Source organism: Rhinopithecus bieti, unplaced genomic scaffold (genome assembly GCF_001698545.2).
Source record: "Rhinopithecus bieti isolate Rb0 unplaced genomic scaffold, ASM169854v2 scaffold_11401, whole genome shotgun sequence".
Classification (NCBI taxonomy): Eukaryota; Metazoa; Chordata; class Mammalia; order Primates; family Cercopithecidae; genus Rhinopithecus; species Rhinopithecus bieti.
Genome location: NW_016807151.1, coordinates 541,365 through 565,028, shown reverse-complemented (window position 1 = coordinate 565,028; position 23,664 = coordinate 541,365). Strand labels below are relative to the sequence as shown.

Sequence of the window (23,664 nt, the reverse complement as noted above, 5' to 3'; positions counted from 1 at the left end):
AAAAGTAGAAGGCAAAGAATTGAACATACTGACATATTGATTCTTTGAAAAGAAATTTAGAACTCATATCTAATAGCTGTAAATGTATTAACTGCATTCATCAATTCCGATTGCTCAGTCCAAAACCCTTGGAATTATCCTTGACTCCTGTCTTTCTCTCTCCCACCTCACATCCAGTCCATCAGGAAATCCTGTTGGCTCTACCTTCAAAGCATGCCAAGCTGATCATTTCTCCCCATATCTGTGTCCAGCTCCCTGGCCTGAGCCTCCACCCCCACTCTCTCCTGGCCACTGTGCTTCCTCCTGATGGCTCTACCTGCCTCCATCCTGGCTCTTCACAGTTGATTATCAACACCTAACAGCGAGATTCTTTAAAACAGAAGTCAGCTCAGATATGTCTCTGTTCGAAACTCTGCTATGACCACCTGTGTCATGTGGATTAAAAATCCTACCAAGGTTCTGGAGGCCCTCCACACACAGGCCCCCATGCCCTCTCTGGCCTGCCTCCATCCCTCCCCTCCAGCCGTGCCACGTCCCTGAGAATCCTCATGCACATGATGCCTTTGCTGTAATGGTTCCCATGCCCACCAAACCCCCAGCTCCTTCGAGGCTTTGCACAAATCTCACCTATGCAGGAGCCCAGTGCCAACTGACCAATTTAATAACACGCCTCGCCCTATCCCACTGTACCATCCACTGTATTTCTCATGCTTATTGTCCACCTTCTCCCACTAGAATGCAAGCTCTGTGAGGACACGGAGCTTCATTTTGCTCACAGATGTATCCTCAGCACCTAAATCAGGGCCTAGCACAAACCAGGCACTGAATAAATATTTGTGAAGTGAGTGAAGCCTCACAACTATCCTAAGAGGTTGGTAACGTTATTATCCCCATTTTACAGATTGAGACACTGTAGAGAGGTCAAACCAGAGAGGTCAGCTCTCAGAGTCACATGGAGCCAAGATTGGAAACCCAGGCATCTGACTGTAGAGGCAATGTTCTTACCACTGCATTATCCTGCCAATCCCAGAGTAGCAAAGGCAACCCGAGCTTCCAGAAAGCCCTGTGACTTCAGACTCTGTAAGGGATTGGGAAGTTAAGGAACTCCTTTGGACTTTGTGTTCAGAAAGTGATGGGGAACCGGTCAGCACATACCAGGCCTCATAAACCAAGTTAGGGAGTTTGCATGAAGATAGGGCTAGATTTGTCTTTAGAAAGATCCCACTGACTACGGGGTGGAGTACGGATGGGTGTGACAAGGCTGAGGTCAGGAAAATCAGTTAGGGGCTGAGATAATCGTGACCTCAGCCAGGGTGGTGGCTGTGGAGATGGAGAGAGTTGGACAATCAAAGAGAGGTTTAATAGTTGTGACTGACAAGATTGTAGTTGAGAGAGAACAACTCCCAGGTTTGGGGTTTGGGTTAGTTTTGGTTTTTCAAACTTTTTTGACTATGATCTACAGTAAGAAACACATTCACATTTTGACACAGAATACACACACACAGGCGCGCACATACACATACACACACGCATACACACACACACACATCTTGAACAAGTTCAACAACCACAAAATACTTTCCCTGACGTTAAATGCTCCTCTGTATTTTCTAATCTTGTCTATCTCTTGTCTCTTTGTCTCCTTTTTTAAAATGCTGGTTGCCACTGATGGCATTGATTTCATGACTGGTCATGGCCTGCCGTCTGGAAGCCCCTGACCAGAGAGTGGTTGGAGGCTTGGGACACAGCTAGGCTGACAGACAGGAACCTAGAAAGCTGTGTCCCTGGACCTCCTTTCTGCAGAGTCCCCTTCCTGCACGAAATGCACAGTCTGGCTTCCATCACACTTACCAGTCTTGTTACTCATTGAATTAGTCCATTTTCACACTGCTGATAAAGACCTACCCGAGACGGCAATTTACAAAAGAAAGGGGTTTAATGGACTCACAGTTCCACGTGGCTGGGGAGGCCTCCCAAACATGGCAGAAGGTGAAAGGCACGCCTCACATGGCAGCAGACAAGAGAAGAGGATCTGTTCAGGCAAACTCCCCTTTAAAAAACCATCAGATCTTGTGAGACTTATTCACTACCACGAGAACAACATAGGAAAGCCCTGATCCCATGATCCAATTTCCTCCCACCAGGTCCCTCCCACCACACGTGGGAATTGTGGGAGCTACAATTCAAGATGAGATGTGGGTGGGAACACAGCCAAACCACATCACTCGTTCTTTTGGGGAAAATCCTTTGTCTCTTTCAAGGCATCTTTCAGTAAATCTAGTCAATGAACATATGTGGACAGGCAGGAGGTATGGAGGGGGCATGGAAACTATTGTTTAATAGGCACAGAGTTTCACTTTTGCAAGATGAAAAAAGTTCTGTGGAGGAATGCTGGTGATAGTAGCACAACCATGTGAGTGTACTTAATACCACCAAACTGTACTCTTAAAAATGGTTAAGATGGGGCGCCTATAGTCCCAGCTATTCGGGAGGCTGAGGCAGGAGAATGGCGTGAACCTGGGAGGCGGAGCTTGCAGCGAGCTGAGATTGTGCCACTGCACTCTAGCCTGGGCGACAGAGCGAGACTCCATCTCAAAAAAAAAAAAGAAAAAAAGGTTAAGATGGTGAATTTTACGTTACATGTATTTTACCACAGTTTTTAAATCAATGTGAAGGCAAACTAATAGAAAAAAGAGTGTCTGCAGTGACTTTCCATACATGAAGTATCAGGGTTGAAAGACTTCTTGCAAGGCTTTTAGACCAACCTTTCTGCATGCTCAAGCCTTGGGTACAGAATTTCCAAGAAGTGGAACAGTCACCAGGAGTGTGAACCTCATCGCTCAAGGCAGCTTATCTTATCTTTGAATAATTTTGACTGTTGACTATTGGGATAGTTCTCCTTCAGATAAGCTGAAATTTTCCCCATAGTTTCCCCTATTAAACACAATTCCACTTCTCAGGGTCACACACACAAAAAAAAACCCTAAATTCCCTCTCCCATGCAGTACGTATTCAATAAATATTTATTGGGCACATGCCTAAGTACCACTATCTAATCTTCCAAATCTTCTCTTTTCCAGTTAAAAATTCCAAAATCTGACAACTATTTCATATATGACATGATTCAATGTCCCCTCACCATCTGACTGCTCTTTTGAAATGATCAATTTCCTCTTAACATGGGACATCTAGAAAGGAAAAGAGGCCAGCCACAGTGGCTCATGCCTGTAATCCCAGCACTTTGGGAGACCAAGGTGGGAGGGTCGCTTGAGGCTAGGAGTTCAACATCAGCCTGGTCAACATAGCGAGACACCATCTCTACAAAAAAACTTAAAAATCAGTCTGACATGGTGGCATGTGCCTCTAGTCCCAGCCACTCAGGAGACTGAGAAGGTAGGATTGTTTGAGCCCAGAAGTTTGGGGTTCCAGTGGCCATGATCACACCAGTGTACTAATGCCTGGGTAACAGAGAAAGACCCTGTTTCAAAAAAATAAATAAAATCTTTTCAGAAATAAAAACATTACGATAACCAATAGCCCCAAATGATTTCATTAAAAAATGGAGGATTCTAATGGAATTTCCAGGCCCAGGGGAGCACAGTGTCATGGTAGGCTGGTGAGAAAGATACTTGAAAGCCATGCTGACATATTGCAAGGAGGACTACGTTTGTCTTTCAGATGCAAGACAAAAAATAGCGTAAATTCACCCTTAAGTCTTAAGGATTGGTACAAGATCCAGTCAGTCTTCACTCTTAGCTCTAATTTATTCCGTCTCATCAGAACCACATAAACCATCACCCTACTTTCCTTGGAGTTAAATGCTTTATTCCATGTAGTGTGCCACAGGACTGCATCCTGCCACTACATAAATACACATAATGTATGATTTCCTCCTTCAACTCTGGAACCTAAACAAATGGATTATGTTCCCCAAATTCCATAAAACCATAATTCTCTTGAGTGGCCATGGCGCTCCTAAAGAATTTCTTTCTAAATATAGAGAGGTATTCCTCTGCAGAAAAAATATCCTAGCATCTTGGTTCTAATATATAATTAACTCCCCTCTAGATACTTTGCAGTTATGTTTTATGGCTTATTTTGAGTGTTCATATTTTATCAGAAAATTATAATTTTCCTCTAAATAGGAGTTTTTACAAGGCTTTTGAATTCTGATGACTGGCTTCATGTTTCAGCTATAATTAAAACAGTGAAAAGAAATAGCGTCACCATGCAGCACATGTGGTTCTGAGACTGCTTGGGCCCCCAACCCCCTGTCTCCCCACACCCTGGAACCTGCAGGCTGGTGACACTCTGACCAATGGTGGGGGCTCCATTTTTGACCACTTAGTGGGACAGTTGGTTATAGAAAGAAACAGAATGGCGTGGGAAGAAGAGATGAGGAGACCAAAGTGCTCACCTCAGAGAAGCCTCCCAACCATGTTCCCCACCGATGTCCCACCTTGCCCCATTTTCCCTCCAGGAAAATATACTTTCTCCAAGAAATACACTTTCCCTCCAGGAAAATGCACTTTCCGTCTAATTGTTAGCTTAAGAGTTTACTCTCTGCTTCCCCTCTAGACTGCTAACTCATGAGGGCCAAAGCAGTCTTTTTCTTTTCTTTCTTTTTTTATTTTTTATTTTTGAGATGAAGTTTCATTCTTGTCCCCCAGGCTGGAGTGCAGTGGTGCGATCTCGGCTCACTGCAACCTCCGCCTCCCAGGTTTAAGTGATTCTCCTGCCTCAACCTCCTGAGTAACTGGAATTACAGGTACCTGCCACCACACCCAGCTAATTTTTGTATTTTCAGTAGAGACGGGGTTTCACCATGTTTGCCAGGCTGGTCTTGAACTCCTGACCTCAGGTGATCCACCCACCTAGGCCTCCCAAAGTGCTGAGATTACAGGCGTGAGCCACCATGCCCGGCCGCAAAATCTTTTTCATTCAAGGCAGTATAGACAACTTCTTGAGCCCTGTATTAGTTTACTAGGCTACTATACCAACCAACCTTAGACTGGGGGTTTAAACAATAGAAATTGATTTTCCCACAGTGCTGGAGACCAGAAGCCTGAAGTCAAGGTGTCAGCAGTGTTGGTTTCTCCAGAGGCCTCTCTCTGCATGGCTGTCTTCTCCCTATATCCTCACATGGTCTTACCTCTGTGTGTGTCTCTGTCCCAATCTCCTCTTCTAATAAGTACCCCAGTCATGTTGAATTAGGACCCACCCTAATGACCTTATTTTACCTTGATTACCTCTTTTTTTGAGACAGAATCTTGCTCTGTTGCCTAGGCTGGAGTGCAGTAGTGCAGTCTCAGCTCACTGCGACCTCCGCCTCCTGAGTTTGAGCAATTCTCCCTGCCTCAGCCTCCCAAGTAGCTGGGATTACAGGTGCCTACCACCATGCCTGGCTAATTTTTGTATTTTTAGTAGACAGGGGGTTTCACCATATTGGCCAGGCTGGTCTCAAACTCCTGACCTCAGGTGATCCACCCGCCTCGGCCTCCCGAAGTCCTGGGATTACAGGCGTGAATCACCACTCCCGGCCTTAATTACCTCTTCAAAGACCTTATCTCCAAATACAGCCATCCCTCAGTATCTCTTGGGATTGGTTCCAGTACCCATCCTTGCTCAAGACACCAAAATTTGTGGATGCTTAAGTTTCTGATAAAATGGCATAGTATTTGTGTTTAACCTATGTACATCCTTCTGTATGCTTTAAATCAACTTTGGATTACGTATAATACCTAATACAATGCCTACACATCACTTCATGTACATGGATTCAATGTAGTTCTCTGTACAGAGCAAATTCAAGTTTTGCTTTTCCGAACTTGGTGGAAGTTTTTCTGAATATTTTTGATTCAGGATTGGCTGAATCCACAGATGCAGAACACCCAGATATAGAAGGCTGACTGCACAGTTACATTCTGTGGTTCTTGGGGTCAGGATTTAAATATATGAAGTTTGGGATGGGGGCCGAATTCATCCCATAACACAATATTAGGCTACCAACCACTGTTGGCTGACTGAGATAAAAAATGAATGACCGATAGAACACAGAAACATGATGGCAGGCACGCTCTTGGAAGCAGCTCTCCTGGCACATGCTTCTGAAGACCTTTCCTTTTTCCCCCTTCCCTCTCCCTCAACCCATACAACAAGGGTCCAGACAAGTGAGTCTGTCAACTCAGGGTCCAATCTAACCAATCCAGTCACACAAAACCCTGTGCCACGAAGTTCAGACATGGTACTGGTTACCAAGAAAGACTAGGCCATCTCCGGGAAGCCTGCCTTGTTTGTCTTCAGGGAATCCCCGCTCAGTAGGGGGACTGCAGAACACACAGAAGCCATTGAGTTGTGTCTATGATGATGACCACATCGTAGCAGGGTACAGCTGATCCACCACAGCTTGCCCATCTGCTCCCTCTGGGCCCCGGCCACGATTCTTCCTATCATTGCCAGTGAGCCTTTATATTCTTCCTCTGTATCCTTGCAAGAGCAGCCTCCTAACTTGTTGGCCATCGATGGACTTTAACTAGGGTGTTTGTCATGGACCTGTATTGCCACCAAGGTGGCTTTGACTCTCTGAGTCCTGACCCTCTGCTTGTTACTTCCCAACAGGCGTCGGGTTTGGAGTTCAAGTCAGTAGCCGACAGCGTTCTGTTTTTACGTGACAAAAGATGGGAAGAGGTCAGAGGTGCCCTGATGTCTGCTTTCAGTCCTGAAAAGCTGAACGAGGTAAGACATGAGAAATGCAAACTCTCTTCTCTTACGGAGCAGGTTTCTTCTGTCCAAATCGTGATGAGAGCCAGTTCATGTTGCATGACTTGCCCAGGTGACACATCAAAATGCCTTGCCCACTGGGACCTTCTTCAGACCTCTCTATTATGCAGAAAGCACCACACCCTGTGTTGAGTATCTTTCATGTCTCCAGCCTCCCACATCCCCAGTTGCCATAAATGAATTGTGAGTCAACAAGTACACAGGGCATTCGCCTGTGTCCAGAGACAAAGCTTGAGGCGCTTTGGGGACCCCAGGAGAAAACTGTAAGTGTCTGCTGGACTGTCATGCATAATGGATCACCTGGGGATCTGGCTACAATGCAGGCTCTGACTCAAGAGGGCCAGGGTGGCTTAAGAGTCTGCGTTTATAACACCCTGCCAGGTAATTTCATTGTTTCCTGACAGTGAAACACACTTTACATAGCAAGAAACTAGAGAACAGCATGAAACCAAGGTGAGTTGCCAATCGAATCTTAAATAGGGAGGTGATGGCAGTGAATGACTGGGGAGGAGTGGGCGATCATGGCAGGCAGGAGCACCCAAGTTAACCTCTAGGCCAAGTTCAAGGGAAGGGCAGGCTCCACAAGATGCTACCAGCTCTCTAAGGCCCTGGACACTCTCTTTTCCCTACTCAATGACCCACTCTTTCCTATCAGCTGTGCACCCAAAACCTGGTGTTTGTACGGCTCCAGACCGATGTCTCACACACCAGATCCTGACTGCTGTGTTTTGTATCTGAGCCTGGCAGCCCCCTCAATTGCTGGTCTGGCTTTGGTGTTTGCTGTTCTGAATTCTGCAACCACAAGGGAGAGAGAACATGAGCCCTTATGATATGAAGGGGCTGAGGGGCTTCTTTAGTTCCAGTCTCAGGTACACAGGCATCTCTAGAGCAAGGGAGTTTCCAGAGCTTGGCTGGAGTGCCCTGGGCTTCTGCCATCCACCCTGTCTGGATGTTCCAGAGTAGCCTGTCTTCAGTTCAATAAAAATGAAAGCTCCTTTTAGCTTAAGCTCAAGATGCTCACCCATATGGTCCTGATTGAATTCCTATAAATCTTCTGAAGTCCCCCAGAAGAGGAGGGAGTTCCACACCTCATAATATCCAATTAAACACACTCAGAAACTAGTGATCCCTCCCATTTTCAATGAGGTTTTGATTTGCATTTCCATGGGTAGCTGTTGGTGGTTTGAGGGCAGAGCCTGTCTCTGTACACAGCGCCAGCTCACACTCACAGCTCAGAGTCAGGTTCCAAGGGTTGCCTATTTAGACTAACACACTGCCTCTTCACCACATTCCTGTGAGATAAATACTGTCATACTTATTATTACTAACCTGGTTTACAGAGGAGGAAACTAGGCACAGAGAGATTAAGTAGCATGCTCCCAGTCTCATAGCTAGTAAGCAGCAGAGCCAAAATCAGAATCCAGCTCCAGAGTGCTTTTCGCGTCTCTGCCTGACCGCTTGCTACCTCCATGTGATTTTCCAGTAGTGCTCGGAGGCCACCTAGGACTGTGCCAGGGGCTGTCTGGAGGGTGCAGGAAGGGGAAGTATAGCAAACGAGGCCTCGTTGGAAAGTTGGGGGGCGGGGGAGGGTAAGAAGCAACACTTCTCTATTTTCTGCCTAAGTTTGGAACCAACTGAGGTATGGAAACAGGTTTTAGGCAAAGGAAATAAAATTTTCTCTTATCTTACTGGTAAAGCTGTTTGAAAAATAGAGTCCCCATCTGATCACATGGGCTTGCTATGCTAATACTTCACCCAGAATGGGACAATTGCAGGGGGGTGGCAGATGCCATCGGGGCTGGCCCGTGGCCCACATATGCTCAGTTCCTTCCTCCCAGACTGGGTCTGATACAGCATAGACAGCGGGAGATGGAGTGACACAGATGCAGCCGTTGGCCAGTGAGGTCCACCAGGATTACTTGGGGGACTCTGAAAACCGTTGCTGCCTGGGTCCCACATCTAGAAATTCTGATTCAGTTGCTTTGCTCTGGGATGCAGCCTGGGTTTGAGGATATTTTTTCAGGCTCCCCAGGTGATTGTCATGTGAAGCCAGTATTGGGAACCACCACCAGCAGAAGTTCCCCACAAGGACCTGCAAGGGAAGTGGCACCTGCTTCCACTGCAGCCATTAGCCCTGCTCACACTGATCTGTGTTATCTATTGAGGATTCACAGGAGAATGTGAAGGAAGGGCCTGCATCTTAAAACTAGAAACCACTGCTCTAAACCATGTAGACAAGCTACATGGGGTGTGCCCCTTTTTCATATCCAGCCACAAAAAGGTTGAGTTAGCCAAGAGAAGGCCAGGGGAAGAGAGGAGAGGTAGGTGAGCCAAGGGCTGGCATCACTAGTGTATATGTCTTTATTCCAAAGCAACAGCTTCACCGCACTATAGAAGTAGAAAGAACCTCGTGTGTGAAAAAGAAATTGGTAAAGAGTATCTGAGAAGAGAAGAAAAGAGAAAGAAAAGTAAGCAAGGAAAGGAAAATAAAGTTTAGCAGTCCTGGGCTATGATTCTTTGATAAGGAATTTTATCATGGTCTAGATTCCTTTAACCCCTTACAGGGGATACTCCAGAAAGTGATACATTGTCGTTCCCAAGCAAATCCAGTGCTGTTGAGGTCCAGTCTTCTCCCTATAGTCCAGAAATCAAATGCATAGTGCCTGAATTAATTGCAGAAAATAGAGTTACTCAATATGTCCACAGCATTAAGATGCCAAGAGAAGTCAGGTGAGGTGGCTCATGCCTGTAATCCCAGCACTTTGGGAGGCTGAGGTGGGTGGATCACCTGAGGTCAGGAGTTCGAGACCAGCTTGACCAACATGGTGAAACCCTGTCTCTACTAAGAATGCAAAAAGTAGCCAGTGTGGTGGTGGGCACCTGTAACCCCAGCTACTCAGGAGCCTGAGGCAGGAGAATCGCTTGAACCCAGGAGGCAGAGGTTACAGTGAGCCAAGATCATACCACTACGCTCCAGCCTTGGTAACAGAGTGAGACTCCAGACTGTATCTCAAAAAAAAAAAAAAAAAAGAAAAAGCCAAGAGGTAAGAGAGAGATTTCATCGAGCCCATTATTTACCATACACTATCAATAACCTTGAAATTCCCTTGAAAGGCTTTTTTTTTTACTCCATATAGTTCAATTTAGGTTCTTGGGTTTCCATTTGAAAGGATTCCATCCCAGAGGCAGGAGTAGTTAACTTTTTCCCCACCTCTGGGGATTTTAGACCTGGCGAGTTGAAGTTTACTGGGAGGCCCCTAAGGAGACCCTTCAAGAAGAAGTTGGCTGTGCAGATGGAGCTCAGGTAGGAGGGGGAAGAAAGATGGTCTTCAAAACACAGAGACGTGTAGCATATGTGTTAGATATGGTTCTGGGGAGAACCATATTTAAGGGAGGAGCGGAGGAGAAACCTATAAAGAAGACTCAGGAAGAACAGCCTGAAATGGAAACCAGCAGAATGTGGAAGGGGAAAGCATTTCAAAGAGGAAGGAGCAGCCAGAGGTGTTAAATGCTGCTCACATGGAAAGAAACATGAGGACGAAAAAGTGCACAGCAAAGATAATGTTTCTGAAACGTGAAACCAATGTATGTCTGTTTCATGCTCCATAGATCGTGTTCCCTGTAATTTTCTCTCACCCAAGGAATCAGTGGCACCCACTGCTCCTGAAGGTGCCTCCGAGGTAGACAGTAGGTGCTGTCCAGAACAAGGAAGTAGTTGCTCAATTTTGAACTGTATGTTAGCAAGCTTTATTAGGAGAGGAAAGAGTTTTCCTAATTCCAAAAGCAGCTTGCCTTTGCATATGAAGAGCAGAGGGGTTGAGGCTCTAAGCCGTGGTGTGGACAGGATGCAGGAAATGACAGGGGGGCTGCTTCTAGGCTGTGGAAGATGGGTGGAGGGGACAAAATGAGAAGTGTCCTGTCTTCTTCCCCAAAACCTCCTGGTTTCTGGATGCTTCCTCAAACTTTGATCTCCCAGCTGCCTTTGTTCTCTAAGTCACTGGTTCTCAAACTTCGTGGGACCAAGGGCTGCATGAGAATCACCTAGGACCCTTGTTAAAAATACATCATTTCAGCCACCCCAAGATCTATAGAATCAGAATTCTAAGGGTAACTGAAAATTTGCATGTCACGAGTTCCCTGGAAAGATTCTGCTGAGAGCCAGCGTGGAAAGCCCTGGCGCTGTGAGTGTTCCTGTTGGTCCCCTCTCTGACCATCTCAGACCACCTGGCCCCTGAACCCTCACCTCCCCACTGCTTTATTTTTCTCTGTGGAACTATCACTAGCTAACATTCCATTTTGTTTACCTGTTTATTGTATGTCCCCTTCTGCTAGACGGAGGCTTCAGGAGGACAAAGGCTTTTTGATTTTTTCTTATTTTCCTTATTGTTAACTGCACACACTAGGTACACAACAGACATTCAGAAACAATTAATGAATGGATGGATGAAGAATCAAAGAACCGAGAAGCTTTCTACCTATTCTACCTAAGGATACATGATGAAACTAAGCTAAAAAAAATGAAAGGGAAATAATTTTATCAAGAAAAAATTAAATAAGAGGATACAGCAAACTGGCTTTTCCTTTAGAGAGTCACAAATATATATACATATATGCATACACATACACAAAGTCACAGACACAAAGTCACAGACACAAAGAGGAAAATGAGCCACAGAGATAGGAAATAGCTCAGAGACTAAGCCACAGATACTCGACTTTGGGTACCTGAGTCAGTTTTCCTGGAAATAGCTTTGAAATACCAGCATCTCTAGTCCTTTCTGAATTTGTAAGTAGCCTTTGGACTTTTGTTATCAAACATCAGAGTTTATTCTTGAAATAAAGGTTTGTTTCCCCTTGGAATTCTGAGGCTTTCTCCTTTAGAACCTTGCAGCCTAAGTCCCTCTCTACCTGTGTATTTAAGTATGGTCAATACTCAAAAGCTCGGATGGTGTTGTCTTTATTTATGTGGCTGTTAGGTTGCCCCAGTCAACAATGCTTGAAAGTTGCTTTAAAATGAGCATCATATCATGAAGCCATATTAAATTTTTTTTTTTTTTTGGCTTATGTCATACCAGGGATAATACAGAGCAACAGAGAACCAGGGAAAATGTGATTCATGCATCCCCAAGTCAGGAAAAAGAGACTACTGGAATCATAGCCAGTGACAAACAAGTTATTGGAATTCATAGAAAAGGATGGCTGAGCATTCCTGGAAAACAACTGACTTTTGTTGTTGGTGGTGGTGGTGTTATTGTTAGGGAGGATTTTGTCTGATTAACCGGCCAGAGTTTTCACTCCATCCCCAAAGAATTAATGTTTTAAAAGCACAACTGTAGATTTAGATTTTCACAGTCTTTTGCTAGATTGCTTACCAAAGGCTATTAGTGAGTAGTAACCCTGGGATTGTGTAAAACTTATTATGGATCAGGGAATAAATAGGCTTAATTTCAGGAAATAAAACTGGGGCTAAATTAGTACTTCTCTGAGGGAAAATGTATAAATAATGTGATCCCCTGAGGACCCAGGTTAGCACTAGCTTTATTTTTAAATTTTATAACTCATCTGAAAGAGAGAGAACACAGTGTAATCTATATATTTGTATATTCCTCCAAGCTGTTCTGATTTGAAAGATATTAAATCAATAGGAATAACTTTCTGAGACTCTTGTGAGATTGTGTAAGTCAGCACAAAAGAGGCAGGTAACCTTCAGTGTAAGCAAGAATAAAAGAATACATTTAGGAGAAAGGCATCTAAACTGTACTTATATGATGATGAATTTCAAGCTATCAATTCCTGTCAGGGAAAAGGATTTGACATATGGAGGACCAAAAAGACCCCACAGTCAAATAATTTGGTGAAATATTACAAACTATATTCTTCAAGATTCACCATGTACCTGAGCATATGAAAGGCTTGAGAAAGGCCTGCACTAAAGAAACCTGCTTAACTTTGTTTGTTCTGGGCTCAAATAGGTTTTCAAAAGGAGAGAACGTGGGTTGTTAACTTCATGGTTGGCTACTGAGAGAAATTAGTCTCTTAAGCAATTATCCTTTGCAGGTAGCTTCTATGAAGAACCAAATTTTTGAGTGCCTCTAGCAGAGACTAAGCTTCAAACTGCATGAACCATGGATCCAATCCAATATGGCAGCTTGTATGTTCTCCATTCTCAAAGCCCAATATAAATGATGGGCTTTCTTCATTCACCCAGATAACTAAGAGCTGATGGTACCCCACTGTGCAGATATGGGAGACAATGGATCTTCATAGATGAGTGCCTAAGGATGTGTCACTCAAGAGTAAATGAGCCAATCATGTTGCTATGCATAGGGACTCAGTTAAAGAAAAGTCAGATAAACTGGGAGGCTGGTATCTTGCACAGCACTGATCCGGCTCTCTGCCTAATTTTTCACTTTTCATCCAGATGTTCCCTGTCAAGAAGGCACAGTCAATAATGTATGAATCTTAAAGGCAGAGGCAGCTGTGGTTATTACTCCCTGTAGGTCTTTCCTGACTTGGAGACGACATGTTACTGGAGAATGAGTACAATTTTAAAAAATTTAAGTTGATATAGCCAGCTTATGAGTAAATGCATTTCAGTGCAAAAGTCTTTTCAGAATTACAGTCATCATCAGTTTAGTTTGGCCTTTAAATTTTCACTGTAAACTCTCCAGACGGTCACATACAGGGGCTTCTAAAGCAGAATATGCTTCCCAGTAACACTAGAGCAAGCAGCCTTCTCTAGGCGGCATCCATTTCCAGGAGTCTATTTTTAATATTTGCTTTTATTTCTTAATCTTCCTGAACAATAAAAGTGAACGTCGTTATAACCAAGTGTGGCTGCAGTCATCGATACTTCAGAGTCCAAAAATACATTGGCCTTGCCTGACCAGTTGCCCATTTTCCAGAATATCTGGATATTTATCTAGCAGCGAGAGACCATTATCCTGAGACACAGTCGTCTATTCCACTGACACCTAATCTGCTAATTAAAATCAGTATCATGATGGACTGTTTAAATTCTGGTTTAAATGTTCCTTTTCCATTTGCATTTAAAAGAAAACACACTCCTCATCATGGGCACCCCATCCTGGGTTATAATTTGGCTTTCCTTTGCCAGAATTATAATGTCACTCTGACTTGCCGCTGGTTAAATCTAAAAGAGCATCTAAATGTACCTCACAGCTTGGCTGTTGCTTGGCAACACCAGCAGCCACCTCCTCATTGGGGTGACTTCTAATTGGTCACAAGTCTTGACAGGAGCCACTGACTTATTAGAAATGACACTTGATTATTCACCTAGATGGCTAGAGCTGATACTTAGCAGCAGGAAATTTTGCATAAAAATGAGCCGTGGATGTTTTTAATATCTGAGTGGCTTTTAGCGATGGTGTGGTGGAAGAAGGAAGTGATAAGTTTCATTAGTGGGAATTAATTTTTTGTTTGTTGGTCACCAGTTTAGAACACTTTAAGGCATTAATTTTTTCATTTTTTTAAAAAACCAGAAATATGTTTAAATACCTTCCCCCACCCCCAGCAGCTGACCTTTACTTATTCAGAAAACCCTCCCCTGACATCAGCCCCAAAATATTGCCCACAGGTCCACCAAGGGGCAAATCAGATGAAATGTTCAATTTATAAAGGTCAACAAATATTTATTAGTTCCTGCTTTTAAGGAGTTTATAATGTAGAAGAGAAACAAGGTACATAAATCACTACATTATTACTAATCATGGAAGGTGGTGACAGAGCTGGGGTACTGCTTTGGGCATCAGAAACCGCTTTGGTAGGGAGGGAGCAGTGAGTAGCACTGGAATTGAGCCCTGAAGATTTTGCTGTTTTGACAGAGGGAGAAGGTACATTGCAGGTGGAATGAGCTGCAGGAATCAAGGTATCTGGACAGAAAAGTACAGGGTGTGTTCAGGGAATAGGGGAGTACAAATTGGCTGGAACACAGAGTACATGTAAGGGATTAGTGAGAGAGAAAGCTGAAAAAGTAGGTTGAGGCACGTAGAGTTCACTGTCCTGTGCCGAGGGAGTGTTTGGTGCGCACTTCACTAGAGCTCGAGGAGCTATTAAATACTTGAAAGTGAGGGAGTAACCTGCTCAGAACTCTGTGTTAGGAAAAAGGGTTCCATTTCAGCTGTTTAGCCCCCAAGCCAGCCATTTCCCAGACCCATGGGGCAAATCTTTCTGGTGCAGATGAGGGGAACTGCGAATTGTCTGGAGGAGTCTCCTCTTTGCAGTAGTCCCAAGTAGGGGCAGGCTCCCAGGGGCCATGTTATGACATCAAGGCAGCAGTGCCCCCTGTGGCTCTTCTGAGTCCTTCTTCGTGTGTGGATCAACAAGTCACCCAAGCTACACACCATCAATATTTGGGGATCATCTCTGTTTAGATGAACAGGGTTATGCAAAAGAGACCCTCTCCTTCCCGATCTCTGTGTAGGAAATATATTTTCCCTAACGCTCAGCATTGTCCAAACTTTCAGGAACTCCAAAGGCTTAAAGATGGTGGGTTTTCTCTTTCTCAAGTTTATGACATAAGATCTGCATAGACTGACCTAGAAGTGAATAAACTAAGGGGCAAAGGAAATGTGGAGCCTGATTTTGGTGGGACAGCAACAAGCCAGCAGTCAGGAGATCTGGGCACAATTTGAGCACAAAAATAACCAGATTCTGCCCTTTAGGTCCCTATGTGTTCTGAAGTTGATGTGTCAAAGAGATGACAAAAGGTTTTCTTAGGAATGGGATGTGTTGCTGAAAGTACATGGACCAATGATCTGACACTTTCCTGCGCTGAGCTAGGAATTTGGCTGCTGTCTCCACGGCCTCAAGCAACTGTCTCAACCTGATGCTTTGTGACCTCCTTGGAATCCAGTGGAAAGGGACATTATGGCTCATTACGATCAGTCTTTCATTTAGGGGTGAGGACCCACGTTCAGAGAGATTCAAATGCCAGGCCCAAAGTAACACATAGGACCAGCATGAGTCTCAGCTTTCTCCTTCAGAGCCAGTTTTCAGCAAACCACATGGTGTTCATGCTAAGAGACAGTGCCTCAATCTGTTATGTTTCTTGGATACCTTCTATGTCAAGGCTCTCTAGGAACATTTGGTCAATCAGTCATCACACAGTTATTTCTAGAAAATCAACAGAATGGGGTGCACTATGCTCATTCCTGATATAACAAATACCAAAAACTTCATTAATCCGTGACAACATACAATAGTTACCACAAAAGAGTAATATTGAGAGTGTATTAGTTATCTATTGCTGTGTAACAAAATTACCCCAAAACTTAGTGGCTTAAAACAAACCTTTGTTAGCTCATTGTTTCTGTGGGTCAGGAACCCTGGCATGGCTTAGCTGAGTGCAGAGGCTGAGTCCAGAGGGACTGAGAGCTGAGTCCAGAGGGATCAAGGTGTCTTGGAGTAGTAGTCAAACTGCTGGCCTGATCTGTGGTCTCATCTGAGTGGGGGAAGATCTGCTTCTAAGCCTTGTCACATGGTTATTAGCAGAATTCAATTCTTAATGGACTTTGGAAGATAAGGTAAGAATCTTGTACTGTGTCCTTCAGTCAGTGGGGATCTATGAAGGTTTCAGCAAAGCATCACTGAAATAACAAGTATTTTTGGAAGATCTGACCAGGCATGATGGCTCATGCCTGTAATCCCAGAACTTCAAGAGGCCAGGGTGAGAGGATAGCTTGATTCCAGGAGTTCAAGACTGACTTGAGCACCACAGGGAGACCCCATTTCTACAAAACATTTAAAAAATTAGCCAGCTGTGGTTGTGTGTGTCTGTAGTCCCAGCTATTAATACTTGAGGGCCTGAGATGGGAGGATAGCTTGAGCCCAGGAGGGCAAGGATGCAGTGAGATGTTATCATGCCACTGCACTCCAGCCTGGTTGACAGAGTGAGACTCTGTCTCAGAAGAAAAGAAAAGAGGCCAGGAGGCTCTTTCAAAAAACTTTCTTTAGTACACCTGGGTGTCAGGCACTGTCGAAGTCCTAAGACTACAAAGATGCTTAAGCTATAGTCTTTTTTCTCAAGAAGCAAGATGACAACCATATTCCAGGTGACAGGTAGCAACACCTGAGCTAGGAGGTGACTGAGGAGATAAAGATGAAGGAACAGATGCAAGAAAAGAAGCAATGTTAACATGATGAGGTGAGAACAGACGGCTCCAATGAGGAGTTGTCCCTGAGGAACAAGAAAAGAGGAGAGAATGATTCTAGTAGTCCAAACCAGTCTGGGAGGATGAATCCCTCCAGAGGACAACTACCATGTTTGCACCACTCCCTGCCTTCTTTGCCAAGTGTTTTACATATTTTGTTTCTAATCTTTGTCACAACTCTGCAAGGGAGGTATTATTTTCATTTTTGCAGATGAGGAACTAGACTCGGTGAGGTTAGGCAACGTACCCAAGATCAGAAAGTGTCAGAGGGAGGAAACCTACTGATTTGCAGTGCCTTTGAGTATTTGCTGTGCTTGGGGCAAGTATTCTCCAACAAGGTCAAAATCTTACACTCAAGGAAGGAAACTCAGTGATGAGATTCTGGGGGTTACCCAAAATGAGAGGAGAAGAAGACCTTTGAGCAGAAGCTCTCAGCCCTTCTTGGTCATTACTCTCTTTGCCCACTCATCAGGCCCTCCCTCCTTTTAGAATTCACTCTATTGCCCTCTGTCTGCACCTTGACTCAAAATTTCACAGACACAGTTGATAGAAAATCCATTTAAAAAAAAACAAAAACTGGTGCCCGTCAATGACAGACTGGATAAAGAAAATGTGGTACATATATGGCATGGAATACTATGCAGCCATATAAAGGGACTAGATTATGTCCTTTGCAGGGACATGGATGGAGGTGGAGGCCATTATCCTCAGCAAACTAACACAGAACAGAAAACCGAACACCACATATTCTCACTTACGAGTGGGAGCTGAACAATGAGAACACATGGACATAGGGAGGAGAACAACACACACTGAGGCCTGTTGGGGGGTGGGGGGAGGAAGAGCATCAGGATAAATAGCTAATGCATGTGGGGCTTAATACCCAGGTGATGGGTTGATAGGTGCAGCAAACCACCATGGCACACATTTACCTATGTAACAAACCTGCATGTCCTACACATGTATCCCAGAACTCAAAATAAAATTTTTAAAAACTGAGTACTTTAATTACATAATAATCTCCAGGTTATACAGAACTTTCCTTCCTTCCTTGGGGAATTTACTTCTCAGGATGGGGATGGTGATTTCCCCTGAAAGGATGGTTACCACTGGTTACCAGAGAGCTGCTTGGCCTCACACTGGGCACCACATCTACAGGGACAACCAATGTGAGAGGTGAGAGGAACTAAATGGGAAACTTTCTCCCCTAGCTTGACCGCTGCACTGTGACCCGTCTTAGTCAGCTTGGGCTGTCATCACCAAATACCATTGAGTGGGTGGCTTAAACAACAGACTTTTTTTTTTTTTTTTTTTTTTTTTTTTGAGATAGAGTCTTGCTCTGTCACCCAGGCTGGAGTGCAGTGGCGCAATCTTGGCTCACTGCAACCTCCACCTCCCAAGTTCAAGTGATTCTCCTGCCTCAGCCTCCCGAGTAGCTGGGATCACTGGCACGTGCCACCACGTCTGGCTAGTTTTTGTAGACAGGGTTTCACCATGTTGGCCAGGCTAGTCTTGAACTCCTGACATCAAGTGATCCACCTGCCTTGGCCTCTCAAAGTGCTGGGATTACAGGTGTGTGCCACTGTGCCCAGTCCAGACATGTATTTTCTCACAATTTTGGAGGCTGGGTGCCAGCATTGTTGGTTTCCAGTGAGGCCTCTCTTTCTGGTTTGTAGGTAGCCGCCAGCTTGCTGTGTGCTCACAAGACCTGTTCTTTGTGCATGAGAGAGACAGAGAGAGAGGGAGAGAGAACAAGCATGAGTGCTCTGGTGTCTCTTCTTATAAGGACACCAATCCTATTGGATCAGGGCCCCATCCTTATGACTTTATTCAATCTTAATTACTTCCTTAGAAGCCCTAACTCCAAATACAGCTACACTGGGAGTTGGGTCTTCAATGGATGAATTTTGAGGTGACCAAAACATTCATAAATCCCTTTTTAAAAACCTGATAACATTAGTATTTTATCTGATTATAAGGGTAATGCATGTGCATTGTGAAAAATTTGGAATAAAACAAAAAATAAAAATCACTCATTATCCCATGAAGAAGATGAAATGTAACAACCAAATGAGTCTTTTAGTAAGATCTGAGTGATAATAGCATCGTGTATTCATCTGTGCATGTGTGTGTGCACATGCCACGTTTGCCTGCTTGTTCAAAAATCTAGGAGAAGAACTGCAGGGTTTGTGGATTGTATAAAGATTATGCAAGCCCATCAAAGAGAGCTTTTGTTTGTATGCAACTCATGTAAAAGTAAATATTCCGTAACTGCTGTGTAAAATGCAAGGAAGAAAACCTGAAATAATGGCTATTGGCCAACATACAGATTATGCTCCGCTGTCTTATAATATTTTCTCTGCATTGCTTTTTAAAACATTTTTCATATTACATGCCCCATCTCATATCACATTAACCCAAATAAAAATGTCATTATCCATTCAGTTCAACAGACAGCAGGCAGAGCATAGCAGAAAATTACAGTCACGTCAGGCAGCAACAAAGGATTCTAGTCAAAGACACGTAGAAGACCCGATGGTGGGCAGCTGGCCTGGGCTCCCTTTCGCACTGTCCAGGAATATGTTTGGATTCAGAATGGGTGGCCCCCTCTTTATACACAGGGCATGCCTCTGAAGAGTTGTGTGTAAATCACATTTTATGTTCCCTCTCTTTTGTTATGTTAAGAAAGCTTCAAGCTTGATATCTAAAAAGACTTCCTTTCAAACAGTACATATATATATATATATATATATATATATATATATATCAGTTATATATATTTTTTTTTTTTTTTTTTTTTTTTTTTTTTACCATGTACTATTCCTCTGAATAAATCTAAAAGTAATTTAGGTTTATGGGATTTATAAACTAGGGTTCACTTGCTACCACTAACTCATTAAGATAATTGAAGGAAGAAACAGTAAACTAGTAATAAAAATGTGCTTAGACCTGACTGACTTCTCCAACATTAAGCGTAAGACTGAGACTTCTTGGAAGTTGGAGCCCAGAGGCCATTTTTAAGTGACCCATTTTACACACCCTTTTGTACTGATGGATTATTAAATCGATGGTTTGTGAGAATTTAGAAAAGCATGCAGTAGTCCATGGAAGCAATCAACACAGAGATACTAAGAATAAATCAAGGAATAGTCCATACTTATTTTTCCTCTTTTGAGTCGGACTTCCAGGTAGGTAGATGAGGTAAATCACATTTGTGTTTCTGCAAATCATTTGACAAAGTCCTCCCCAGCTACTCATCCCGTAAAGTGGTGCCCTGGCTTGAGTATTTACTTAGGTGCATGCACAGGTAGCCAAGAGCCAAAAACAGAGATGATGAAGATTCCTGTGGCTACCTACTAATAGCTGTCCATGGAGGCCACAAGTTCTGCACCGGGGGCCTTCTACAGACTGAACAACTGAAGAAAGGCTTAGAAGGCACACCTACTAAATTTCAGATTAGAATCGAAGAAAGAATAGCCAGGTTGCAGGTGATGGGATTTTTCCTTTTTTCTTTTTCTTTTCTTTCCTTTCTTTCTTCTTTTTTTTTTTTTTTTTTTTTTTTTTTGAGACGGAGTCTTTCTCTGTCACCCAGGCTGGAATGTAGTGATGCAATCTTGGCTCACTGCAACCTCCACCTCCCAGGTTCAAGCGATCCTCCGAGTAACTGGGATTACAGGCACCTGCCACCACACCCAGCTAATTTTTATATTTTTAGTAGAGAGGAGTTTCACTCTGTTGGCCAGGCTGGTTTCGAACTCCTGAATTCAAGTGATCCGCCTGCCTTGGCCTCCGAAAGCGCTGAGATTACAGACATGAGCCACCACGCCTGGCCAGGTAATGGGATTTTAATGAGTGAACACATATTTTGCTCCCCAACAGTGTTCAAACACCCCAGCGCTCCAAGCCTTGTGGCTTTATGAACAGCAAACCCATTTTCCCAAGATGGCCCTCCCTCCATGAACCTTGGCAACAGGGGACTCATGCGTCTCTGATGCTCTGCCGTCTCTCTACTTGGGTGTGTTATGCTCTGAACGTTCTGCTCCTTGAGCTGTTGTTCAGCCATCTGTAGCACTGTCCAGGCCATTGCCTCTGCCTTAGTTACCGCCTCCATGTGGCAGCCTTAATGCAGCCATTGCAGCTCTGACCTACAGGACCCCCTCACCCGCCATCTACAGGACCCACTCCTTCAACAGAAGAGTTGGGCCCCTGGTGACACAATTCTTTCCTTACACCCAGAGCCTGTGGGACTGACTCGGAGGAAACTACAGAGGAGAGGGGTCCTATAAAATTGCATGTCCTCCCAACATCCCGTCAATAGCTGCCCAGCTCTCCCACTCTACCAGGTGTCTCCAAGAATCTGAATATTCCAGAGAAGTTAAGAGATCGTTCTGCTCAGAACACAAGGCAGGACAACTAATGCCTTTCTAATGAATGGGCCCTAAAAAATCGAAGTAGCAATTGTACATGGTTATCATCCATGGAAAAAGATCTTGTGGTTTTCATTAACCTAAAACTCAATATTTGCCTGCATTGTTTGTCTTCTTAAAAAGTCAACATAAACCTGGCTTTGCAATTGACGTGTAGGGTACAGATCTCAGGAAGTGATTCATTTACCATACACCAGTCCACACTTGAAATACTGTGTTCCACTTATGAGGCCACCTTTAGGAGTGACCCTGATAAAGATGAGAGCAATAAGGTAGGAGAGGTGTGTGCAAGCCATATGGTTCAGCCCCCCATTGAAAGGATGGGGGCAGCCAGGCACAGTGGCTCACGCCTGTAATCCCAGCACTTTGGGAGGCTTAAGTGGGCGGATCACAAGGTCAGGAGGTCGAGATCAGCCCGACCAACATGGTGAAATCCCATCTCTACCAAAAAAAAAAAAGAAAGAAATACAATTAGCCAGGCGTGGTGGCACACGCCTATAATCCCAGTTACTTGGGAGGCTGAAGCAGGAGAATCGTTTGAACCCAGGAGGCAGAGGTTGCAGTGAGCCGAGGTTACGCCACTGCTCTCCAGCCTGGGCAGCAGAGCAAGAGTCTGTCTGAAGAAAAAAAGAAAGAAAGAAAGAAAGAAGGAAGGAAGGAAAGAAGGAAGGAAGGAAGGAAGGAAGGAAGGAAGGAAGGAAGGAAAGGAAAGAAAGAGTAAGAAAGAAAAGAAAGAAAGGATGGGAACAGTTGTCTAGGAGAAGATGGGGAACAGATAAGACAGGTACCTGCTGTCTGAGCGTTGAGAGCACTGTCACGAAGAAGACAACAGAAACGAAACCAGCAAAAGATTGTTAGACGAAGTCAGATTTTGCCTCAGTACAACAACATACCTTCTGACGAGCAGATTAACTTTATAACTTTTCCCAGTGCCTCAAGACTTTAAGACGAAGGAGTGAGTATTACATAATCAGTATGATTCAATGATTCGTTCATTCACTTAACAAATAATTACTATGTGCCAGGCGCTGTTCTAGGTGCTAGGATGATAAAAATGAAGAAACAGACTAAAATCTCCCTGACCTTGAGAACTTAATATTCTAGTGTCAAAATTATCAAATCTAAACATAGATCACATTTTATGTCTTTCGTGAGAAATGCTCAGAACGATGTATTAGAGCACGTTGCTTTAGCTGTGATGCTATTCTACAATGGGCACCGAATAAAATGATGCTGCTTGGTATTTTCAGCTTGGCCTTTTAATCATGCAAGAGAGAATAAAAGGTCACATGGGTGGCCAGCAGGCTCCACAAAGAACTCCACCCACCTGTTTGTTGAAGCTGAGTGGTATCTGTGTGAATCTTCATTATGCCATTCCACCTTTCTGTGTAGGTTAGGAATTTTCTAGCATAAAAGCATTTTCCTATTAAAAAAAAAAAAAAAAAAAACCTAACAATTGCCCTGTGTGGGCATAGGAGGCATCTTGAAGTCAAGGTTTTCCCAGTATTTAAAAGCTTAGTGGCTCAAGCACAAATGAATAACCGTCCATCAGGAATGCGCTATAAATAATTTCTGTGTTAAATAAGAAGTTGAAATGGATGACCTTAGGTTCCTTTGGATGCTAAGATTCAGTATTCTAGTGAAAGATCTAAAACACAATTGGAACACACAAGCGTAGACTCGGGTAATTCCAGAGATAGTGCATATGGATTAGGCTTTCTTTGCTCGTTAATGCGAACCCAATGTCATGAAACTGAGCACTGATTCTCAGTTTTGTCTAAGCACTTAATAATCGTACTCAAAATTATTTCACCGTATTCACTGTAAATCTGTTCTTCTTTTTTGCTTCCAAAGATAAAAAATGCTTAAGCTAAAATAGACATTTAGAGCTATTGTATTTCATGAATATTTGCAAATTTTAGGATCTTCCTCTTGAATCTTAGTTGTGTGAAAAATATCTTCCAAACAGTGTTCATTTTCCCTGAAAGCACCACATATAACCTCTTCATCTGCAGCCAACTTAGGTGTACTCCCGGCATGGTGCCCTAATTACACCTTTGTTATCCATTATCAGATGACTCCCCTCATCAGCCAAGCCTGCGACCTTCTCCTGGCTCATTTAAAACGCTATGCAGAATCTGGGGACGCATTTGACATCCAGAGGTAAGGCTGCTGCATTACAGATGAGAAATCGAGTTTTTGAATCACTGCTTCTTGTAACTGTCCATAATTGCTGGACAATTACCTTGGGACCAGCAAACTGTGGAAACGCTAGAAGCTCTTAA

General features: G+C 43.8%; 1 protein-coding gene across 1 annotated transcript in view; it reads left to right on the top strand.

Annotated features, from left to right (window-relative positions):
- Positions 1-23,664, top strand: part of TBXAS1 (thromboxane A synthase 1) — a 196,621-nt gene that overhangs the window by 105,163 nt on the left and 67,794 nt on the right. The window contains exons 5-6 of the mRNA XM_017880363.1: positions 6,619-6,735; positions 23,454-23,542. Of these exons, the coding sequence (XP_017735852.1) occupies positions 6,619-6,735; positions 23,454-23,542 (206 nt within the window). The remainder of the gene's footprint in view (positions 1-6,618; positions 6,736-23,453; positions 23,543-23,664) is intronic.